General features: G+C 43.8%; 1 protein-coding gene across 1 annotated transcript in view; it reads right to left on the bottom strand.

Moving 5' to 3' along the window:
* Positions 1 to 8,047: 8,047 nt before the first annotated feature.
* Positions 8,048 to 15,808, bottom strand: part of WRNIP1 (WRN helicase interacting protein 1) — a 73,748-nt gene continuing 65,987 nt past the window's right edge. The window contains exons 5-7 of the mRNA XM_060244262.1: positions 15,334 to 15,489; positions 11,548 to 11,627; positions 8,048 to 9,377 (exon numbers count right to left, since the gene is read on the bottom strand). Of these exons, the coding sequence (XP_060100245.1) occupies positions 9,102 to 9,377; positions 11,548 to 11,627; positions 15,334 to 15,489 (512 nt within the window). The 3' untranslated portion in view covers positions 8,048 to 9,101. The remainder of the gene's footprint in view (positions 9,378 to 11,547; positions 11,628 to 15,333; positions 15,490 to 15,808) is intronic.

The following is a 15,808-nucleotide window of genomic DNA, read 5'->3' as shown; positions in this document are numbered from 1 at the left end:
TTGTCGAGCTCCCCAAACCTTTACTGAGAGAGAAGGAAGATCTTTTACTTGCTGTACAATACCATGCAAAATTACTCCAGTCTAAGAGAGTCAGTCTGGTGTAGTGGTTAATTGCGTGGACTCTTATCTGGGAGAACTGAGTTTGATTCCCCACTCCTCTACTTGCACCTGCTAGAATGGCCTTGGGTCAGCCATAGCTCTGGCAGAGGTTGTCCTTGAAAGGGCAGCTGCTGTGTAAGAGCTCTCTCAGCCCCACCTGCCTCACAGGGTGTCTGTTGTAGGGGGAGGGGGAAGGTAAAGGAGATTGCGACTGCTTTGAGACTCTAAGATTCAGAGTTTAGGGCGCGATATAAATCCAATATCATCATCTTCTAAATTCACTGCTTTCAGTGGCTTAGGTGGAAGTAAGCTTGCCTAGGATTGCACAGCAAAACATTTCAGTTCTGTTCAACTTGGATTCTCTTGTGCTTTTTCTGCTGCTTCTGTTAGCTCATTTTAACACTGTGTCACGTCACTTCCGCACCGAATGCTTCCTGTAACATGGAGTCAGGCATTAATTGCTTTAAAAGAAGATGGCCTCTGGAAAGGATGTTGCCCCAAAGCTGGAAATTAAAAAAAAATTGGAGCTGCTGTTTATTGGTAGTCTTTCCTCAGACCTGACAATTATTATAATGAGGTCACTTTCTCAGGTTTAGCGGATTTTACTCAAGCCCCCGATCAGGCCCCCAATCAGACCCACAAGTAACTCAATATTATCTGCTTCCCCCTCTCTCTTTTCCTTCTTTCTGCATCACAGCTTGCTTTGCCAGGCCTGCTCAACCACACAGGAGCCACAGAGCAAAGCCTCTTATTTTCTCCATTGTCTGACTAGTACACGAAACAACTTATGTACAAAAGCTTGCAATGCCCAGCTATTTCATGTTTCCCCTTGAATCACAGGCTCAAAGCATTGATTGTGAGATTTCTGTCATGAATGTCAGTAATGCAAAAGTAGGTTTGCAACTTGCAGACACACACCTGAACAGCATACTCAAGATTGCTACAGCACAGACATTGTCTCCAGATTTTGCTGCAATAATTCAGAGCAAGAGGTGGCAGTTTGCAGAAATTGTTAAATAAACAAAATACTGCAACAGTGCTTATCTTTTAAAAAAAGCTGTGTTTGTCTGTGTCCTTTATAAAGTTTACATCTCCACTACCTGGCATTACATTTTATGACACACATGGCCCAGCCCGACAAGGTCTCATTTATGTCAGATCCAGCCCTCTACAGGGAAGATTGGCTCCACCTCTGGGAGTGAGCTATGGATATATGGCTGCATGGGGTGTGTGATGGATTGCTTTGTTGGCTGCTGCAGGAGCACTGGCAGGAGGGCTGGGTCATCCTATTCCTTTGGCATTGAGATGGATCTTTGGGAGGGAGGCTGTTTCTGAGCCGCTGCCTCTCCTGTTTGGAGACTTTCAAGTTGTCCTTGAGAGGGCAGCTGCTGTGAGAGCCCTCTCAGCCCCACTCACCTCACAGAGTGTCTGTTGTGGGGGGAGAAGATAAAGGAGATTGTAAGCCGCTCCGAGACTCTGATTCAGAGAGAAGGGCGGGGTATAAATCTGCAGTCGTCTTCTTTCCTCAAGGAGGCTTGAGGAAAGAAGGGACTGGCTGCTGGCTCTCTCCGCCATGTGGTAAGGAAACCACTCAGCAGCGGGTGACCAGGTGGATCTTGGGGCTTGCCACTCAACGGTTTCCCCCCACCTCAGGGAGCTGGTGTACATTCAGCGGCAGGCAGGTCACCCAGTGCACGATCGCTCCCATGCTGTGCCAATAATAAAGCCACGGCCAATTCTTTCCTAACCCGGTTTGTGTGTTTGTTCTTCCTCTTTGCTCTTGCCCTCTCCCCGCTTGGCCTACAAAGAAGCCTATGCATGTACATGCAAGTTTGATATGTTTTCACTGCAACATGAACAAACTGGAGTCTTTTGCCTTTCCGACTGAAGTCCAGCGAGGCCATGGCAAATCATCTGGGGAAAGGAACACTTCCCTAGAAATTAACGAGAACATCACATCGATTAAGAAACAAGTGCATAGTGCGTTATCTGTAAGCTCCCCTTAAGCTATAAGAGTCTGAGGAAGGACTTGAATTTTACACCATCCTCTTATCTTTCGGACATTACTCAAGCGAGGCACAGATGGGCATTTTCAAGAGCCCGCTTTAGCGCCTTCCCTTCTGCTGTTTTAAGTGGTAGCTTTTTCAACTTGCTTGTCCGACAGCGCTGTAGCCCTTGTTCGAGTAATACAATTGAGACTATCACACATATACTTTTACAATTGTAACCTCTATCAGGTTGAGAGATGTCAAATACTTATCCCATTGCTTTCTAAATTCAAACCCTTGCAAGACTATATTGACCTCAGACCTGAACTATTGCAGACGCTCTTGTTAAGGGATAGTCAGAAATGGGTAACACGTGCGGTAGCAAAATTCTGTGTACTAGGTCTTAGGAAAAGGAATTGGGTATTTAAGGGAATGCAATGGATTTAGAACTTATTTTTATGTACTTTTAAAAAACTGCTTTCTATTTGATTTAAGCTGGCTGGTCCTTGGACCGTAATAAAGGATTGCTTGATCGACTGATTGTAAGCATGCTTGAGCACCCAGCTAGTTTTAACAGTCGCATTCAGGGAGTCGACTGGTGAGCTGTTCAGACGCATCTATTTGCCTGTGTGTACACTGCTTTTTTGAACAATTACAATGCTTTCTTATAGCAGCTGTCCACAACACTTTTTTGCTGCCATGCTTTTCGGTATCTGCCCAGGAGCTTAGCTAATCTTTTCAAAAGACTTGTTGACCTTTAAATTGTAAAAACACTTGAATATCCAGAAAACTCAGCTAGTATCCTTCACAACACGCTAAAGACAAATAGATTTAAGCCTACTGTACTGCCTCAGTCTTTTCAGATATTACCTCGTTGCTTGTATTATTGAACACAACTACATACTGAAGCAGGGGGCATTCACAGTAAGAAACATCCAATTTCTGCCTGCTTCCCTGCTCAAAAGAAGAGCCCCGTGGCACAGAGTGTTAAAGCTGCAGTACTGCAGTCCTAAGCTCTGCTCATGACCTGAGTTCGATCTCCGGCAGAAGCTGGGTTTTCAGGTAGCCGGCTCGAGGTTGACTCAGCCTTCCATCCTTCCGAGGTCGGTAAAATGAGGACCCAGCTTGCTGGGGGGAAAGTGTAGATGACTGGGGAAGGCAATGGCAAACCACCCCATTAAAAAGTCTGCCTTGAAAACATTGTGAAAGCAACATCACCCCAGAGTCGGAAACGACTTGTGTTTGCACAGGGGACCTTTCCTTTCCTTTCCCTGCTCAAAAACGACTTCATTTTGAAGCAGCTGGTTTACCAGTAGGTGGTGCTATAAGGACTTGCATTTGTTACTGAGGGGAGAAAATCCCTTAAGAATTGTTAAAGTTCTGAGGTGAAAGTGTTGCCTTTTGTATGCCATTTACTATGATGAGTAAAAACTGGGCATGCTCTGTAAACCAATATTTCCCTTCATACTGGCTGATCATATATTGTTCTCATTCTCAGTTGAAGCACATTTGTAATGGAAAGTCCATATAGTCACATATAGTATATGGTATTCCCGGTAGTAATGTATGGCTGTGAGAGTTGGACCATAGGAAAGGCCGAGTACAGAAGAATAGATGCTTTTGAGCTATGGTGCTGGAGAAGAACCATGAGAGTACCTTGGACTGCAAGAAGATCCAATCAGTCAGTCCTAAGGGAAATCAACCCAGACTGTTCCCTGGAAGGTCAGATGCTGAAGCTGAAGCTCAAATACTTTGGCCACCAAACAAGAAGGGAGCACTCACTGAAGCTAAGTGGCTGGATGTTCACCCTCCCACTACCTCAGAATGGCTGGATAGAGGCCGGGATCACTTCGTTTTAAATAAGACAACTTATAATTCGGTAGAGATGGAGCCTAAGCCTAATTAATCCAAATTTGTTGCTGTCTGGTTCCCCTTAACATTTATGGCAGAAAATGACATTCTCCCAATTAACCCTTTGTATAGCAAGAGGTTATATTGTTAGAAAGGAGATTAAAAAGACTGTGATTGTAATGTTTACGATGCTTTATCTGTGCTGTTATCTTTAATTGCAGATTTATGCTTTGAATCTATATGCAGCATCTGATTTTTACTTCTTTTTGTTCATTTTGGTCTCTTATTTTGCTCCTTTTTTGTATACCTTACTATCGAATGTTATCATCATTATACATTGTAAAATTTTTGAAATTTTTAAATAAAGCTTTTATAAAAAAAAAAAAAAGAAGGGGACAGTAAAAGATGAGACGGTTGGACAGCGTTACTGATATAACTAACATGAATTTGAGTGGACTTAGGAGGATGGTGGACAGGAGGCTCTGGCATGGTTTGGTCACAAAGAGTCAGACTCGACTGTGCGATTGAACAACAACAAATGGACTGCAGATGGATTATACTGGTCTGGGAACCTTGCTTGACAGGGGCTTCCAAAATAATTATATTGTTGACCTAAGGGAGGGGCAGTTGAGAAGGTCAGTTAAAAAGGAAGGTGTGGGAAGTAGAGAAGGATTAGACTGATGTACGGAGGAGAGTCCTGAAAGAGAGAAGTGGAACCAGTAGTCCTTCCCTGAAGGAATTAGCTCTTAAGAATCAGGGTGTGTGATCCCTGTCAAATGTTAAAGAAGGAAAATTCGAACTTGTGGGAATGTTCTTCCCTCCACAGACTTTAGTAATTGTCAACTAAATGTGTGCCTGTTTATCTGAAGAGTGACAGTCAAGTGATCCCTCTCAACACTTATAAACACCAGTCTATGGAGCAAAATAGCTGCATTTTTGGAACTACTGTATATTTGTATTTATTTATTTTATTTAATTCAATTTATATCCCGCCCTCCCCGCCAAAGACAGGCTCAGGGCGGCTCACAGGTATTCAAAGTTTCCCTCATTACTATTGCCTTTTCACCTGCTAAGAACTTAAACCTCCCTGACAGTCTGATTTGACCATTTCCCTGTAATAGTGAAATAAAACAGTTCATATCAGCTCTTGTGTGCCATATTCAAACATATAGATAGCAAATGGTACCAGGCTGGGTCAAAATACAGCTATATAACATTTTAACATCTGTGAGTGCAGACAGAGAAATAAAGAAGCATAAAGAGCTACTTGGTTAAGTGATAAAGGAATCAGGAACTGTCGTAACATTCTTGGAGGAATGGAAAGAGCTAAAAACAATGTGAGAATAAGATCAAGTTACTAGCAGGTGCACGCTACATTCCTGGGTTAAGCTATGAAGCATGCTCAATGCAAATGTGATGTTTTCCAGATGTCTGATGGAGCAGTCAAACTGAGCTGAGCATTTATGAAATGTGAAAGCTTTGAACCTTTAGACACCTGCTTTCTGGCTGAGTGTACTAAGGAACTTCCTTCTCTTTTAATAATGTGTTTGTGCAGGGCTTTTTTTGGTAATAGGAACTCCTTTGCATATTAGGCCACACCCCCTGATGTAGCCAGTCCTCCAAGACCTTACAAGGCTCTTAGTACAGGGCCTACTGCAAGCTCCAGGAGGATTGGCTACATCAGGAGGAGACGGCCTAATATGTAAAGGAGTTCCTGCTACAAAAAAAGCCCTGTTTGTGTAAAGTGCCGTCAAGATGCAGCTGACTTTTGGTGACCCCAGCTAGTTGTCTTTCAGAACAAGTGGGAAGCAAAGGTGGTTTTCCATTGCCTTCCCCTGTGGAGTCGTCCTTGGTGGTCTCCTTTCCAGTACTGAACCTGCTTCGTTTCTGAGATCTGACAAAATGGGGCTATATCACGTCTTCCCTCCAGTTTGGTGTAGTGGTTAAGTGTGTGGACTCTTATCTGGGAGAACCAGGCTTGATTCCCCACTCCTCCACTTGCACCTGCTGGAACGGCCTTGGGTTAGCCATAGCGCTGACAGAGGTTGTCCATGAAAGGGCAGCTGCTGTGAGAGCCCTCTCAGCCCCACCCACCTCACAGGGTGTCTGTTGTGGGGGAGGAAGGGAAAGGAGATTGTGAGCCGCTCTGAGTCTCTGATTCAGAAAGAAGGGCAGGGTATAAATCTGCAGTCTTCTCACTTTGGGTAATACAGCTCAACTATACCCAGTTTGCTGGGGAGAAAGTGTAGATGACTGGGGAAGGCAATGGGCAAAGTGTAGATGACTGGGGAAGGCAATGGGCAAACCACCCCATAAAAAGTCTGCTGTCAAAACATGAAAGCAACGTCACCCCAGAGCTGGAAATGACTGGTGCTTGCACAGGGGACTACCTTTACCTTTCAAGCATGTGAATTATGAAATTCCGCAGGGCCTGTGAGGCAGAGATGTTCCACCAGGCCTTTGGCTGAGGGCAACAATGGCTTGTTACCCAGCTGGCACCTTCCTTTCCTACTCCCTCCCAGACACTTTGTACGTTTTCCTCCCCTCCCCAGCATGATGCCCTGGCAGTCCCGGATGTAGAAAAAATTACAGGTCATGCCCTGTATCCTATCACAGGAGATGCCTCAAACCTGGGAATATCACTCAATAAATGCCAGTGTTTATGCACAATTCTCTTGCTTGATCCTGATTAAAAATTTGAAAAAGGAGGAAAGAAGTTTGTTGTCCGAGGGCTTGGATTATACATAAAGCAGTTCTTGTTGTACTCTGCTATCAGCCCTTCTTTGTGCGACCTGAACAACCCTATGGGGATAGTCCCTAGATAGAAATTTTGAAGACAAAACATCGGATTGAACGTAATAACCATCCAACTGAGATGAATTGCATTTAATATGAAGAAAATGCCCATATGATAAATTGTATGAGGAATGTATAAGATAGTGACTACTATAATGAAGTAATGCATTTCTGTCAGTCAGTTGGAAAAAAATTCTAGTGAACAGAATGCTTGAGAGGAGAGGGATAGAGCAAAATGGCAGAATCTCAGTTAATTACTCTCAGCATTCCACAATTGAGGATACATCTGCCCATCAATCTCCAATTCTGACATTTTTATTTCCTTCACTATGTTTCCCCTTGGAATTAAACCCAAAGAAATGGTAACCATATACACTAAGCTTGTTATTTCTGTTTTGTCCTTGAATCTGTTAAATATCTTAATTATGTTACATACTTACTGCTCACTCTCTATATGCACAGTCTTGTAACTTCTATTTCTCTGTATCTGAAGAAGGGTGTGTGCACATAAAAGCTTATACCTTGAATAAAACTTTGTTGATCTTAAAGGTGCCACTGGACTCACACTTTGTTCTAGTGAATAATCTGTTGTTTTGCGCACACACCTTCGTTTCCAAAGCTGCTGTCTTCTGACGATGCATTGTGAAGGAACACTTTACAGTCGAATAACAAAGTAGGAGTCAAATTGCACCTTTAAGACCAACCAAGTTTTATTCAGAATGTAAGCTTTTGTGTGCAGTGACATCACTCTGCAGCAGACATTCTCACATTTTTGACATGTTACTGTTTTATTGGTTTCTCACGCTCATGCTACCCAGATCAAAGGTTTGCTCAATTTGTTAATTTTATTATTCTGTCACTGGATTTTAAATTTGTACCATTTTGCATTCTAAACCACTGCCTATCAGCTCTAGGTAGCTCTGCTCACTTTATCTGATTCCTCATCTGAAGAAGTGTGGATGCACACGAAAGCTTACATTCTGAATAAAACTTGGTTGGTCTTAAAAGTGCCACTGGACTCACATTTTGGTCTACTGCTTCAGACCAACACGGCTGCCTACCTGGATCTTCATAGCAGAACGCAAGTGTTTCAGCCAAGCTGAAAATTGTCCAAAACCCCCTTCATCGTTAAAAATAAAAAGGTATTGTCAATGTACCTAAGAGACGCTGAAATCTTGTTAGAATGTAGATTAGATGGTTGAAAAAATCAAAGCATCTTCAAAGTGAACCATAAATGTTGGCGACAGAAGTTGCAGCCGTGCTGACCATGGCAACACCTGGAATCTGAAAATAAAACTGGCCGAAAACTTTAATCGTTTAAAAAATCAATTTTATTTATAAATCTATATCAAAAATAAATTTTTGTTACATTGCTTTTTTTAACCTTTTCTTCTTTCTCAGCCCTTCACAACTTAAAGCGAGCATTTAAAAGTGCATGATCCAGGTACACTTTTAATCCCCGCTCATTTCAATAATAGTACTATTCACATTTTTAAATCAATCAGTTTATATAGATGGAATTTAACAGTGTCTAATTTAACCGGAAATGTTTGCACTTTAAAATAAATGAATACTATCTAAACTGTATATGCTGGATTAAGATCCAGTGATTTTTAGACAGTCTTGATTCTTAAAACTGTAGAGCAGGTTCAGCCAACATGAATCCAATTCTTTCTCAGCCCTTCACAACTTAAAGCGAGCATTTAAAAGTGCACGATCCAGGTACACTTTTAAGCCCCGCTCGTTTCAATAATAGTACTATTCACATTTTTAAATCAATCAGTTTATATAGATGGAATTTAACAGTGCCTAATTTAATCGGAAATGTTTGCACTTTAAAATAAATGAATACTATCTAAACTGAATATGCTGGATTATGATCCAGTGATTTTTAGACAGTCTTGATTCTTAAAACTGTAGAGCAGGTTCAGCCAACATGAATCCAAAGCTGCATCCAAACAGGTCTTTTTTTTTTGTAGCAGGAACTCCTTTGCATATTAGGCCACACCCTCCTGATGTAGCCAATCCTCCAAGAGCTTTCACGGCTCTTCTTACAGGGCCTCCTGTAAGCTCCAGGAGAATTGGCTACATCAGGGGTGTGTGGCCTAATATGCAAAGGAGTTCCTGCTACAAAAAAAGCCCTGCATCCAAAGGTTCCTATATATTTTTTCCTGCTAGGAGAAAAAGGTGCTGCCTCTACCAAGCTACGTATATTTTCAAAAGGTGCTTGTTATTATGCACAAACTGATACAATGCAATCATCCCAGAAGATGCAGACAACATTCAAATGGTAAGAAATTATAGAATTAGTATTGTGTGAGTGTAACTAACAGTGCAGTGCTGGAGAGAGACGTCGAATGGGTAACATCACATTCTTTTCTCTTTAAAAAAATTGACCCCTTTCAGTCCTTCAGGCAGGTATTCCTGATCGACAGGCTCCTTGTACATGGGATTATATTTATACCCTTTGCCGTACCCAATGTCCTTCATGAGCCTGGTTGGCGCGTTCCTTAAGTGCAACGGAACAGGCGGAAGCGGTCCTTCGTGGTTTCTTAGGCAAGCCTTGACATTGCTGTAGGCGCTGTACACCTCTATGGACTTTGGCGCTCTAGCAAAGTAGACTACACATTGGGCGAGCAGGACCTGGAAGACACAAAGGAGACCAAACACAAATGGTCTGGAGTTGGTCAGAAGGAAGGCTGTCGAGACTCCCAGCTTCACTATATCCAATGAACTGAATCTCGGCCTCACCCCGTTTTACGGGTCTTATTACTTGCAGGTCATTTGATAGTGGTCCAATGGGCCCAGAGCAGCTGTTCTGTATTATTCCGCAAAAGATGCAGAGTCATGTGCCACCAAGCGATGACGGCATGCCATCAGTATCCCTTGTTTGTCATTTCACCCTCATGCGGTCAGTGGGTTATTGCAAAAACAGAGAAGTAGCCTAGAAGCAAACTAAAATGGCAGCCGGTTCAAGCTCAGAGCTAAAAGTCACATGACGGAGGCGGTATGTGCCATTTCGGACTGCAGTTGTGAGAAGGAGAGATGTCACATGTTTGAAAGCTCCCTACGTATATAAAATACAATCCAGCAACTTGAACTGGTACAGCTGCATCATATGAGTAGTGTGGATCATACGTTTCAGCTTTCAATTGCTAATACAAAACACCAACTACTCCAGACCTAGAAATGTGGCCGCTGAGTTATTACTAAGGAGGCTGTTTGCTATCAGTCTAATCTTTCACTAGTTCTCAGTTGCTTTTTAAGCCAATTCAAGACAGCAGTTATGACCTTTCAAGCCATAAATGGTATTAGAAAAAGATATCCTTCAGGATTGCCTGCCGTTGACATGAAGTTACTCTGCAGGGTTCCTACTCCACAATACCCTGGTGTCAAAATCGTACAGAACGATTACAAGGACAGAGCTTTTTGTTTTTTTATGGCAGCAACAAGGCACACCAAATTCCTACCTAGGGGAGCCCACTCAGTCTCCATCTTGTTTTGTCCTATAAAGGTCTGGAACCATCCTCCCTGTGGGACTGACTCTCGCAGTAAGACCCCCTTTGTTTCCTTAAATCATCTTCACGACACCATCTATTGGTACCTGGCCCATGAATTGGCCACTTGCCAACCACCACAGCAAGGGTCTTTTCGGTGGTTGCCCCTTCTATCAGGAATCAGCTCCCAGGGGAAGTCTGTGCCCTGTGGGATCTTCCAGCATTCCATAGAGCGTGTAAGGCTACTTTGTTCTGTGTGGCCTTTGGTTAGCATTACAAATCGGGGAGCTGGTCAGTTGTTTTAATTTCTCCAAGCAATTTGTTGTTGAGTTGGTGATTTAATTGGTTTTAGTGCTGTATTTGTTGCATTTATTCATTTGTATTGCATTTATTGTATTTTAAAGGCTATAAGCTGCCCCTAGCTATAAGCTAGGAGAAGATGCAAGTATAAATTAAATAAATAAATAAGTAAAATAAAATAAATCTCTCCTAGCTTCCGGGCGCCTCCACCAGGCTGTCCTTTTCCAACAGGCCTCTGGTACTAATTCACTTTTGCTTTCTTGCAGTGCCATCCTAGGAAGAGCTAATCCCTTCTAAGTCCATCACTTACAATGGGTGTAGAAGGGTATTACACTGCTCATGGTTGCACCACTGTTTTCCTCTGCTTGTTGTCTTTTGTACTATATGGGATGCCTTAGTTAACTCCTCCTGCAACCCCTGAAATGTGCTTTAGACAAGTTGGTTTGGAATATAGTGATTATTATTATTATAAATTATTACTTTAAATGGCTTTAAGAAGAAGACTGCAGTTTTAAACCCCGCCTTTTTCTCTGAATCAGAGACTCAGAGCTGCTTACAATTTCCTGTATCTTCTCCCTCCACAAAGGACACCCTGGGAGGTGGGTGGGGCTGAGAGGGCTCTCACAGCAGCTGCCCTTTCAAGGACAACCTCTGCCAGAGCTATGGCTGACCCAAGGCCATGCTAGCAAGTGCAAGTGGAGGAGTGGGGAATCAAACCCGGTTCTCCCAGATAAGAGTCCGCACACTTCACCACTGCACAAAATTGGCTTACTGTTTTCAGCTTCTTTGGGGATCAGTAAGCCAAAAAAGTGCAAAGCCCATTTTTTAAAAAATAAAGACAAATATATAAATACACCACAAATAAAACTTTTTACTTTAGGCCAAGAAAAGATGGGAGGAAGTCAACAAGAAGAACTGACTGTATAAGGTAAAGTACAAAGAAACAAGAAGGACAAAGGAACAGTAAAATGCAGCTGTTAAAATGTAGACCATTACACAAACGAACGTGTAACTACCTCACATTCTGGCATTCCAATGAAGTGGCAGCCTTGATAGGCAGCCACCGCTTGCGTTAACGCCAAGGGATCAGCCAACCCTACAACAAAAGAGTAAAAGGGTCCACTGAAATCAGGAAGGAATACTCCAAGCATACCTGTAAGTGTGCCTGTTTCGGATTTATTTATTTATTTTACTCGGTTGATTTATATTCCGCCCTTTCCCATACGGGCTCCGGGCGGATCACAGTCATAATAAAAACAGTTAAAATACAGCAATGACGCAATAATATACAAATAAAACAAAGCTAAAAAAATATACACAGGCGGGCAGGCACATATTTCAGATAAAACAAATATTCCGGCTCGTAGTTTTATAGCCCATTGTGGGAGAGGGCAATAGATGGTAGAAGCAGTAGAATGAAAGTACGTCCACCTGCCTCAACCGAAGGCCTGGCGAAAAAGGTCTTGCAGGCCCTACGAAACAGAAGTAAATCTGGTTTGGCCCAGATCTCCACAGGGAGCTGATTCCACCAGGCTGGGGCCAGGGCCAAAAAAGCCCAGGCCCTGGTCGAGGCAAGGCGGACGTCCCTTGGGCCGGGGATGGCCAGAAGATATTGGTTGGCCGATCGCAGCAGTCTTCGGGGCTCGTATAGGGAGAGGCAGTCCTGCAAGTTTGTCGGTCCCAGGCCGTGTAAGGCTTTAAGATCAATGCTAAAACCTTGAAGCGGATTCGGTACTCAATTGGTAACCAGTGCAATTTGCACAACATCGGCCGACTGCCTGCCTGTAAAGGCAGTCCAGATTGCAAGAAAAAACTTTTACACTATTCAAGCACCAAATAAACTGCTTGTATTGCTCAGTTCCGCAGGGCCTGTAAGACAACCCTCTTCCGGCTGGCCTATAACTAACCGGCACAAGAAACTAAGTGTGGTTCTACTAGACTTCTGCTGCTCTTAATGTCTTAATGTTTTAAATGTTTTAATTATTTTAACTGTTTAAATGCTTAAACCCTATTTATGTGGGATTCTATGTTGTAAGCCGCCCTGAGCCACTTGGTGGGAAGGGCGGGATATAAATCATAAATAAATAAATTGAACATGATAATACTGTTGGTCACCAGGACTGCACTGAAGGGGGGTGTCCAAAACCTTTTCCAGTTACAAAGGTCCACCAAGGTAAGGCTAAAGAATGTTGACTACGGCATTATCCCAAGACACCAGTCCATGACTCTGTGTAAAGAGCATGAAGTGTCCTTGAACAGCTGGAGTACACAAAAAGCTGGACAACAGGGTCTTCTCCAAGCAGTAATGCCAGTATTGCTCCTGCGATGGTGTCTGACATGACACGGAAGGCCAATGGCTTTTCTCCAAGCCACTCCCCAACCCAACAATCCCCAACATTGATTGTGCTGGCCTTGTGTAGGGTGCTGAGGTGAACCTGTCCATCTGTCTGGTTTACCGACCAACTAGAGCACCAGCCAACAGTCTGCTGAGCATGTTGGAGGCTATAGCTGGATGGGTCTTGGAATTCCCAAGATTATTAATTCTGAAGAAGAAGACTGTAGATTTATACCCCATCCTTCTCTCTGAATCAGAGTCTCAGAGCGGCTTACAATCTTCTTTATCTTCTTTCCCCACAACTGAAACCTTGTGAGGTAGGTGGGGCTGAGAGAGCTCTCCCAGAAGCTGCCCTTTCAAGGACAACTCTGCAAGAGCTATGGCTGACCCAAGGTCATTCCAACAGCTGCAAGTGGAGGAGTGGGGAATCAAACCTGGTTCTCCCTGATAAGAGTCTGCACACTTAACCACTGCACCAAACTTACTCTCGCCAAACATGCAACAATCATCTCCAGACTAGACTACTGTAACTCACTTTATGCTGGCCTGCCTTTGAGTTTGACCTGGAAACCCCAGCCAGTCCAGAACGCAATGACGTGAGTCTTGGCGGGAACATCATGGACAATGCATATACATCCAGTGCTGCACTAGCTACACTGGCCCCCAGTTGAATACTAAGTCAAGTTTAAGGTTTTGGTATTGACCTACAAGGCCTTGAGCAGTCAGGGACCAATGTTTCTATGGGACCATCTCCTCCACTATGTCTCCAGGAAGGCACTGCACTCTTCAGACATCAAGTTGCTGGTGGTCCTCGGCTCGAAAGATATCCGAGTATCCTCAACTAGGGCTAGGGCCTTTTTGGTCCTGACCCCAACCTGGTGAAACTCTCTGCCAAATTCCATCAGGACCCTGCAGGACCTTATGTAGTTCCACAGGGTCTGCAAAGCAGAGATGTTCCACCAGGCTTTTGGTTGAGGACAGTGATGGTTTCCATCCTGGCTGGAACTCTCCTCTGTCTTTGCCCTCTTAGCCCCTGCCCGCGAAGTAGCTGGCAGTCTGTAATTTGGATAATTAAGAAGTATTTGTATTTGCCATCTGCTTTTATGAACCTCTGATTTTGTTTATTGTTTTTGTCTGGTAAATGTTTTCAGTGTTACTGTACATCGCACAGAGCCCTGCTATAGCAGGAATTGGGCAATTTCTAAACCAAATAAATAAATAATAGCCCATATAATGCAGAGATCAGAGCATAAACCACCTTATTCAAGAAAGACAACAGCTTTGCAAGGTAAAAAGTTTCATTTCCCTGGTAAATTCTGGTGTCTTGAAGACTGCCAAGTCAACCATTTGAATGCCAGTTCTATAAGTGGTTCGGTGTTTAAAACCTGTTTTATTTCTCAAGGAAAAAAAAAGAGCGGTGTGATTAATGTACAGCCACGAGAGGACTGAGGGTGGCTTTTTTTCAAGCACAAGTAAAATTTCATGGATGGTACGCAAGTAAGCTCACCCCACGTTTCTGTGGACCAAATATCTATTCAGTGACAGCCATTAAAAAAGCAGATAGCTATTGTGGGTTTAAGCAAACACGGCCACAAATCATCCTCAGTTTAGCCTCATGTCAAAGGTAACCAAAGCAGCACTCAGGCCTGTAGCTACAGGGGGCTTATGGGGGCCCTGCCCCCTGACTTCCTGTGGGGTGCCCCGACATTCTCTTCCCCTGCCACCACCACAGGGGTGGAAGCTGAGAGGCTGGAGGCCACCCCCTCCCATGCCATTTAAAGGGCTGTCAAGTGGTGGCAGCTGCAGGGGAGACGGGAGAGAAGGTCAGGCACCCTAGGGCATGGCAGTGGCAGCCAGGGGAGGGAAGCCTCTAAGTGCCCCTGACTTTTTTACATGCCCCTCAACTTTTAAACCCGGTGGAAGCTGGGTTTTCAGGTAGCCGGCTCGAGGTTGACTCAGCCTTCCATCCTTCCGAGGTCGGTCAAATGAGTACCCAGCTTGCTGGGGGTGGGGAGTGTAGATGACTGGGGAAGGCGATGGCAAACCACCCCGTAGAAAAGTCTGCCGTGAAAACGTTGTGAAAGCAACGTCACCCCAGATTCGGAAACGACTGGTGCTTGCACAGGGGACCTTTCCTTTCCCGGACTTTTAAAATCCTGGCAACGGGCCTGGCAGTACTAGATCCGAAACTCAGTGGGCCACTCTGTAATTTCCTGAGGACAATCAATAGACAGTGTGTAAGAGAAAAAAAAAAATCTAAAGGAATGAATGTGAATTTAGTGAGGAAAAGCTTATCCTACAATAAAACTGTAAGCCTTTAAAGTGCCCCAAGACTCTTTTGTCTTGTTTTAATGATGAAAGCTCTTAAAAAGCAGCATATTTTGCAGATGTAATTTTTGAAAGCTGAAACAGCCTTTTTAAGAAAAAGAACAAATCATAGACAGCACAGATCTCTCGAGTCACTCACCTATGTCTTCACTAGCAAACCTCACCAGTCTTCTTGCCACATACAGAGGGTCCTCCCCACCTTCAAGCATTCGGGCAAGCCAGTAAAGAGAAGCATTTTCATCGGAGCCTCGCATAGATTTATGGAGGGCAGAAATGCAGTTATAATGTTCTTCGCCTATTTAGCAACAGAGAAAAAAAGAACCAATCTGTCCCGAGTTTTTTCTGATTATCCCTCAGTTATCAATCCAGGTAACAGTTTGGTGTCGTGGTTAAGTGTGCGGACTCTTATCTGGGAGAACCTGGTTTGATTCCCCACTCCTCCACTTACAGCTGCTGGAATGGCCTCGGATCACCATAGCTCTTGTAGGAGTTGTCCTTGAAAGGGCAGCTGCTGTGCGAGCCCTCTCAGGCCCACCTACCTCACAGGGTGTCTGTTGTGTGTGGGGAGGAGGTAAAGGAAATTGTGACTGCTCTGAGACTCTGAGATTCAAAGT

This window comes from Heteronotia binoei, chromosome 7 (genome assembly GCF_032191835.1).
Source record: "Heteronotia binoei isolate CCM8104 ecotype False Entrance Well chromosome 7, APGP_CSIRO_Hbin_v1, whole genome shotgun sequence".
Lineage (NCBI taxonomy): Eukaryota > Metazoa > Chordata > Lepidosauria > Squamata > Gekkonidae > Heteronotia > Heteronotia binoei.
This window is presented reverse-complemented; position numbering and strand designations above follow the sequence as displayed.